Source organism: Triticum urartu, chromosome 4A (assembly GCF_056163025.1).
Source record: "Triticum urartu cultivar PI428250 chromosome 4A, HENAU_Tu73, whole genome shotgun sequence".
Lineage (NCBI taxonomy): Eukaryota > Viridiplantae > Streptophyta > Magnoliopsida > Poales > Poaceae > Triticum > Triticum urartu.
Window position 1 is genome coordinate 162,976,317 of NC_141876.1, and position 8,593 is coordinate 162,984,909.

At 49.6% G+C, this 8,593-nt stretch overlaps 1 protein-coding gene across 1 annotated transcript; it reads left to right on the forward strand.

Annotated features, from left to right (window-relative positions):
* Positions 1-1,972: 1,972 nt before the first annotated feature.
* On the forward strand, positions 1,973-3,967 carry LOC147975248 (uncharacterized). The gene has a single exon (XM_087520330.1). It carries the CDS (start codon positions 1,973-1,975, stop codon positions 3,965-3,967), a length of 1,995 nt encoding a protein of 664 aa, XP_087376456.1.
* The last annotated feature ends 4,626 nt before the right edge of the window (positions 3,968-8,593 follow it).

Genomic DNA, 8,593 nt, shown 5'->3' on the forward strand with positions numbered 1-8,593 from the left:
CAAGTCAAAGGACTTGACATGATTGAGTTGGGTTGATGCCCACTCTATTTATGTTGATATATGTAACCTGTCCTCGTGGTTAATTGAATTCTCCTGATGCATGTCTTACACGTGGTTGAACATGTCATAGCACTCAAAAAAACTAGCTTTCCGCAAAAATTTACCTATATCATGCATTGTTGTACTTTGAACCAAAACATGGGTTGCTTGCGAGTACATTGAAAGTACTCATTGGCTTGCCACTGGTTATTTAATTGGCTAGGCATGGAAGAACAGGAGTTCGAAGAAGAGTTCTTTGGAGACGAACATGCGAACTAGGACGTTTCCCAGTAAGAATGCCTGTAGGGTTAAGGCAGATGGCATGGGTTCTACTTATCGACGAAGAATTTCCGCTGCTTAAGTTTATTTGGTATTCAGCCCTTGTGGCTTTATCTATGTAAGACTTGACCATAATTGTCATAATTTGTGTAAGACGATATGTATGGATGTAAGACTCTTGTTATTTAGCTTCTGTGTGTTCAGTGAGCATTGATCTCTGGGATCACTGTACACGTGCATTCGGTGATCACGACTTATGAGTCGGGGTCCCCACAGAGCTGGTATCAGAGCCATCATGACTGTAGGAAGCCTTAGTTAGCATGGACGTTAGTTAGAGTGAGACTATCTACAAAACTACATATATACCTACGCTTTCAAAAAAATCCCAAACATGGGTCCTATCTCCTCTATTGACCCTTCCCTTTCCAATTTTGTAGATGGTCGTCGTACCGGAGGACCTCCTGACCACTGGATTTCCCGTGCTTCTTGAGGAAAGTCTCAGGAAGTGCCAGTTCACTCGAGCCCCCACCTTCTCCTATCACGAGCACTGGATCGACAGCACCACGAAGGAGTATCACGTGGAGGTAGTCGTGAGGGCGAACGACTCTCCGTCAAGCTGGTTCTTTGAAGGACCACAGATGGCGACCTTGCTCCTCGCCGTTGAGATTGCTGCACTCAAGGCGCTGACTCGCCTTCGAGATCTTCTGCCAGAGATGGCAAGTGAGCCAGCCACTCATTACCTGCCTTATCGTAAGGAGGGTGATGACGAGAGCAGCGCACCAGCTCCACCCATGGACGAGGGGCTTCCCCTCCATTTCCAGACCTACTTCAGCTTGTGTGCTGATAGCCTGGCACAGCACTTCACCTCGGAGTCGATGGAGCTTCGAAGGGAACTCCATGAGACTAAGGAACTCCTCCGCCTAGCTCAGACAAAGGCGGACAAGATCAAGAAGGATGGTGCACCCCCTGGACAGCCCGTTGTTGCCTATCGAGGCAGGCGACCCCCACAGGCTACGCATGCCAAGGGATCATCTCGGCCACGCCGTATGACGGCGAAGGAATATCGCAACCTCTTCATGATGCCACCGGCGAAGGAGCACCGCGTTCAGCTCCTCCACTCCCCCATTCCCTCAAGTGACGAAGATACTGAAACAGATGAAGATGAGGAGGAAGACCCAGAGGAGCCGGACTATGCGACCGAGCATTCCACCACTTAGACACCGTTCGGGACTAGGATAGGCCAGTCCGCAACCCTTAAGATAGGATAGGTCGTGTACCACTTGTGCGAAGTCGAGTCCATGTAATGGTTCAAATGAAACCATGTTGTGTTATGTTTGCTTTCAACTTGTTTTGATGGAAGTCGTACTTTCCTTCGGGAACTTGTAAACGACTACATCACCCATTTGGTCTTAATGCATGAGTTTGGCCCATCTGGCCCTTGCTTAACTTAAAATTGTGTCATGCCCACCCCCTCACTAGGCATCCCATCTATATTGCTTTCCCTCATCTTTCCCAATCATGAGACCTTGACCGCTCCAACAGGATGCCTGTTGTAACACGTACAGGTGCCTCTACTCAGCAGCAAGAAGCCGGAGTGGGAGCTAGTCAGGACCAAACCCAAGGACAAGCTCCACCACCGCCACCACCTCCAAACATGGACATGGCTCAGCTTCTCCAAGCCTTCCGAGAGGAACGCCAAGCCAACACTGCAGCCCTCCAGATGATTGCCCAGGCTGTCAACCGCCAGCCGGCGGGGAACGGCAATGGACGTTCCACGTTGGCAGAGTTCAAGAAGCATGCACCACCCACCTTCATCGAGACTGCTGAACCCCTGGATGCAGATGATTGGGTCCGCACCATTGAGGATCTGTTGGAACTAGTCGGCTGCACTGAAGACCGTGAGAGGGTGGCATATGCTGCCCACTGTCTCGGGGGAACTGCCAGAGCTTGGTGGGATGGATTCAAGGTCATGCATGCTGGGCAAAACATCACTTGGAATGACTTCAAGACAGAATTCCGCAAGGCCCATATTCCTTCCGGAATCATGGCCATCAAGAAACGTGAGTTCCGAGCCCTGAAGCAAGGAAGTAGCACCGTCAAGGAGTACATGCAGAAGTTCAGTGTTCTGTCAAGGTATGCTCCTGAGGATGTCAGCACCGATGCTGCCAAAAGAGAGCGCTTCATGGAAGGCCTTAACCAGACTCTGCAGTACTCGCTTGTTGTGTGTGACTACCCAACCTTTCCTGATCTGGTGAACAAGGCACTTATGCTTGAGGACAAGCGACGTGCTTTGGATGATACCCGTAAGCGCAAGATGATTAGCAAGGGTAGCTCCAGCAACCAGAAGCCTCGCCCGTGGCAGCCAGCCCCGGTCAAGCCAACCTATCAGCAGCCAAGAGCCCCTGCACCCCGCACCAACTATCAGCCTCAGCAGTATGCCAACCCCAGGCCAGCTTACAGCAACCCCAGTAACAATGTCGGCAAGAGCAGCAACCCCAACCAAGTCACTTGCTTTGGATGTGGTCAGCCAGGACACTACTCCAAGAATTGCCCCAACAAGAAGCCCGACGCCCCACGCCCCAATGCGCAGAACCCAGGACAAGGCCGCGCAATGCCACCAAGGAACCAAGCTCCCCGCAACCCGCCCAACAATGGCAAGGGTCGTGTGAATCATGTCATTGCAGAAGAAGCCCGGGAAGACCCAGACGTCGTGCTGGGTACGTTCCTTGTCAACTCAGCACCTGCAACTGTCTTGTTTGATTCTGGAGCCACGCATTCATTTGTCACCCAAAAGTTTGCATTAAAAAGTGGCATGACCCCTACACCCCTGAATAACCCTATGGTGGTACAAACCCCCGGAGCAGAGATGAGAGCCAAGATAGGATGTAAAGGAGTCGGGATTGTCATTAATGGGGTAGACTTCCTAGCGGACCTTATAATCTTAAGATTGCAAGGCTTGGATGTGATCTTAGGAATGGATTGGCTCATCAAGCACCAAGGCTTGTTAGATTGTGCCAACCGGACTGTCACTGTGACCAATGACCAAGGAGTCGAAGTTAAATTTGCCTCCAACCCCTCCTCTGCTCAAGCCGACCAAGTCAACTGTCTGACTAAAGTTGGATTGGAGCAAGTGCCGGTAGTATGCGAATACCCTGATGTCTTTCCTGATGAGCTACCGGGAATGCCCCCTGACCAAGACATTGAGTTCATCATCGAGCTCATACCTGGAGCAGGACCCATCTATAAGAAGCCTTATAGAATGGGATCGGAAGAGTTAGCAGAGTTGAAGAAGCAACTGGAAGAGCAGTTGAGGAAGGGGTTTATCCGCCCTAGTGCCTCCCCTTGGGGATCACCCGTTCTGTTTGTGGCAAAGAAGGACGGTACTATCCGCTTATGCATTAACTATCGTTCCCTCAATGAAGTTACAATCAAGAACAAGTATCCACTTCCCAAGATTGAAGATCTGTTTGATCAACTCAATGGGGCCAAGGTGTTCTCCAAGATCGACCTTAGATCTGGGTACTGCCAGCTAAAAATCAGACCCCAAGATATTCCGAAGACGGCATTTGTAACCAGATATGGCCTGTATGAGTGCACGGTCATGTCCTTTGGATTGACCAATGCCCGGCTTACTTCATGTATCTCATGAATAAGGTCTTCATGGAATATTTGGACAAGTTCGTCGTTGTCTTCATTGATGACATTCTTGTCTTCTCGAAGATGGAAGAAGAGCACGAGTAACACCTGAGGATGGTCCTAGACAAGCTTCGAGAGCACCAACTATACGCCAAGTTCAGCAAGTGCGAATTTTGGCTGCATGAGGTTGGATTCTTGGGTCATGTTTTGACCGAAGAAGGATTGTCGGTCGATCCTGCTAAGATTGAAGCCGTGACTGAATGGCAATCCCCAAGCAATGTGAAGGAAGTCAGGAGCTTCCTCGGACTCGCGGGATACTACCGCAAGTTCGTTGAAGGATTCTCAAGCATTGCCCGACCCATGACTCAGCTCTTGAAGAAGGACAAGAAGTTTGAATGGACGCCGAAGTGCGAAGAGAGCTTCCAGGAGCTGAAGAAGAGACTGACCACCGCCCCAGTGCTGGCCACACCAGATATACACAAGGAGTTTGTGATATATTGTGATGCGTCAAGAACCGGACTGGGAGGTGTTCTGATGCAAGAGGGCAGAGTCGTAGCTTACCTTTCAAGGCAACTACGGCCTCATGAAGAGAACTATTCTACTCATGACCTCGAGTTGGCAGCTGTAGTTCATGCCCTGAAAACATGGCGACATTACCTCCTAGGGAAGCGGTGTGAGATATACACGGATCACAAAAGTCTGAAGTATATTTTCACTCAGAAGGAATTGAACATGAGCCAAAGAAGATGGCTAGAGTTGATCAAGGATTATGACCTTAGTGTTCAATACCACCCTGGAAAGGCTAATGTGGTAGCAGATGCATTAAGCAGAAAGGCTTGTTCCTTGAATGCTATGCTTAAGGACAGGCTACCCACCTTGTATGTAGAACTTGAAAGCTTCGGATTGGAACTGGTTGCACCAGGATTCTTGGCCAACCTTGAAGTTAGGCCTACCTTGATAGATGATGTTAAGGAAGCTCAGAAGGGACACGAAAGTATTGAAGGCATCAAGAGGAAGATCAAGGCAGGCAAGGCCCCAGGATTCTCAGAGGATGAGCAAGGAATTGTGTGGTTTGGGAATCGCATTTGCGTACCCAACAAGATTGAGCTCAAGAATTTGATCTTGCAAGAAGCTCATGACACCCCGTATTCCATCCACCCCGGAGGAACCAAGATGTATCAAGACCTAAAGGAAAGATTCTGGTGGCATGGCATGAAGAGAGAGATAGCCACTTTCATCGCTAAGTGTGACATATGCCAAAGGGTCAAAGCTAAACATCAGCGACCCACTGGATTGTTACAACCTCTCAAGGTGCCTGAATGGAAATGGGATAAAGTCGAAATGGACTTCATCACTGGATTACCCAGGTCAAATAAGGGACATGACTCCATCTGGGTCATAGTCGACCATTTAACCAAAGTAGCCCATTTCATTCCTGTCAAAACGACTTACAAGGGAAACCAGCTAGCCAGCCTCTACATCAACAGAATCGTAAGCCTTCATGGTGTTCCCAAGGAGATCATGTCGGACCGAGGAACCCAGTTTACCTCAAGGTTCTGGAAGAAGTTCCAAGAGGCCATGGGGACCAAGTTGTCCTTCAGCACTACTTTCCACCCACAGACCGGAGGTCAGACAGAACGAGTGAATCAGATACTCGAAGACATGCTCCGAGCCTGTGTCTTAGCATATGGAGCTAGGTGGGAAGATTGCCTCCCTTTCGCCGAGTTCTCCTACAACAACAGTTATCAGTCAAGCCTTCATATGGCACCATTTGAGGTGTTATACGGACAGAAGTGTTGCACACCCCTCAATTGGTCAGAGACCGGAGAAGGACTAGTCTTTGGGTTCGATATCCTCCGTGAAGCAGAAGAGCAATTCCAACTTGTCAGAGAGCATTTGAAGACTGCCAAGTCAAGGCAGAAGAGCTACACTGACTCACGTCGTAGAGACATGAACTTCCGAGTTGGAGACCATGTCTATCTCCGGGTCACACCTCTCCAGGGAACCTAGCGCTTCCATGTCAAAGGAAAGCTCGCCCCAAGATACATCGGCCCCTTCAAGATCACTGACCGACGAGGAGAAGTGGCTTACCAGTTGGAACTGCCACCTGAACTATCCGATGTGCACAACGTATTCCACGTGTCACAACTCCGGAAGTGTCTCCAGGTTCCAGACAAGCCTGATCTTTACAAGGACGTCAATCACCACGCCATTGACCTTCAGCCTGATTTGACTTACCGTGAGAGGCCCATCTACATTTTGGATGAGGCTGAGCGACGCACTCGAAGCCGCACCATCAAGTACTTCAAAGTCCAGTGGAGCAACCACACTGAAGCAGAAGCAACCTAGGAACGTGAAGACTACCTTAGATCCGAGTTTCCGTATCTCTTTAAAGCCTAGTTTAGGAATCTCGGGGATGAGATTCTTGTAAGGGGGGTAGGTCTGTCACACCCTGCATTTTGTAACATGTCATTTTCATTATTAAAGCATGAAAAATTGGACCAACAAAAACTTTTGCATTATTTGGCTTTTATTTTGGAGTTGGTTTTCTCTGAGTGATTTTTCAAGTGCTCTTTAAAGTCAACTACTCCACCTTCGGTACTTCATCTCCTTGCCCCAAACTTCTGCCCAATGATCATGCCATGTGTATAGTACAGTATAGTATTTTCCTACAAAAATAATTTGGCCAAATAGTATTTTCAAATTTTAGTTTTCCAAAAACCCCTGAGTTGAGGTTTGCACTACAAGTACTTGATTTGGGGTATGAAAAATATTTCAAAGAGTATATTTGAAACCTATTAGATATAGGATTCCCATAAACCACAAAAATATAATTTTAACAGTTATTTTCCTATTTTGTTTAAAAGCTTTTTCTTAAGGCCAGAAATGGTCTTTAATAGGGAAATATTATATTAATGTTTCAAAAATATTTTACAAAAATCAGGGAAACTCAGTGGACGTATATTTTCCATATATGAGAGTTTCAACACATGGTCATGTTCAAAATATTGGACAAAACCTCCCAAAACTATTTCTGCCCATTTCAAGGATTTGAAATATTTCTACAGGAAATATTTTCATAAAAATCCAAGGAAAATCCAGCAAGTCACAAATGCATATTGTGGTCACCTTGCAAATCCTCATCTCAATTAAGGTCAGTTTGGTTCACCAAAATGCACCAAAACCCTCTCTGACCAGAATTAAATTTGAACAACTTTGTACTACCAACTTTCTCTCCTTGACCCCAACTTTTGTGATCATGTTCATATGACCAAATGAGGCCACTACACCAAGTGGTGTATCAAGGAGAAATGATTTGATCAACTAGATCTGCACAAGTTCATTTCTGCTAATTTCTAGGGTTTACAAAAGTTGCATTGGCAACTTTGCCCAAATAAGCTCAAAATTGGTGGAAGGCCCTAATTATATGTTTCATTCCACCCTGTGGAGTCTCATGGCAAATGGAAACCATCTACTTGCTCAAACCAGCATCAAACACCTTCTGCCACTTTACAAAAATCCCATTTTTGGCATCTTCCACTAATCTCCGTAGGCTCAACTTTCTAGCACGACCCCTCCTAGTCCCCCTCTAGCACCTGTGTGCTTTGCTGCCCAAGGAAGCAATGATGAAGGGGGGAGAACCCCATTTTCCTTCTCTGGACAGTGGATTCCTCTCTCTCTCTCTCAACCTCCCTCTCTCCTCTCAGCCTTCCAGAGCATCCAAGGCACTCCCCAACTTTTGCCCATGCCCCCTGCAGCTGCCAGACGCAAGTGGACGCGCACAGACGCGGGAAAGCCGTGGATGCCGACCAATGTCGCGCTCTGGAGCGCCTGGCAGGGCACCCGACCGTTGACGCCGTGCCTCCCGGCCACCTCGAGCCTCCCCCGCGCGCCAGTCGATGCCCCTCGACGTCCGCTCCACGCCAGCAGGCTGCCCACTTGCTCACACGCCCTCGTCTCTCTCCTGCAGCTCGCCCCAGAACGCCGCCCCGTTCGGCCAATGCTCGCGCAGCTCCTATGGCCCGCCCGCAGCTTGCCCCGCTCCTCCTCTCACTCCCTGGCACCCTAGACCACTCCCACGAACACCCCCGAGCCCTCCATTCCCTCTCTAACGGACACCCGAGCCGATCCCGCGGGCACCCGTAGGCCACGCCTACGGTGGACCTCGGCCAGCCTACAAATGGCGACCCTGAGCCTCTCTATCACTCCCTGTCGCTCCCCCACACTCCTAATCCACCTCTCGCACCACCCATTTGTCCCTAGAGCCGCTCGAGCTTGAGATCGAGCTCGAGCTCCGCTGCCTCGGCTCGTCGGCATTCGCGTGGTACAGGCCTCCTCCGCCCCCGTTCTCTCTCGATCTAGAACCACACAGCACCACTGACCCCTTCCCCTCTCTTCCCCCACTCTTTTGCAGCCGGGAACGGCCGGAACCACCGACGCCCGAAGCACCTCCGCCACGTGACCTCGTCGCCGGTGAACCAGGCTGCTCTGGTGACCAACTCCACCTTCACCTGAACGGAGACACGATGCTAAGCCCAGCCGTGCCCTCGCCCGACCTCGCCGTGCCCTGCATCGTCGCCGGTGAGCCCGCCTCCCCCTCTGGCCTGAGGTTGAAGACGACGGCCATTGGGCCCGTCGG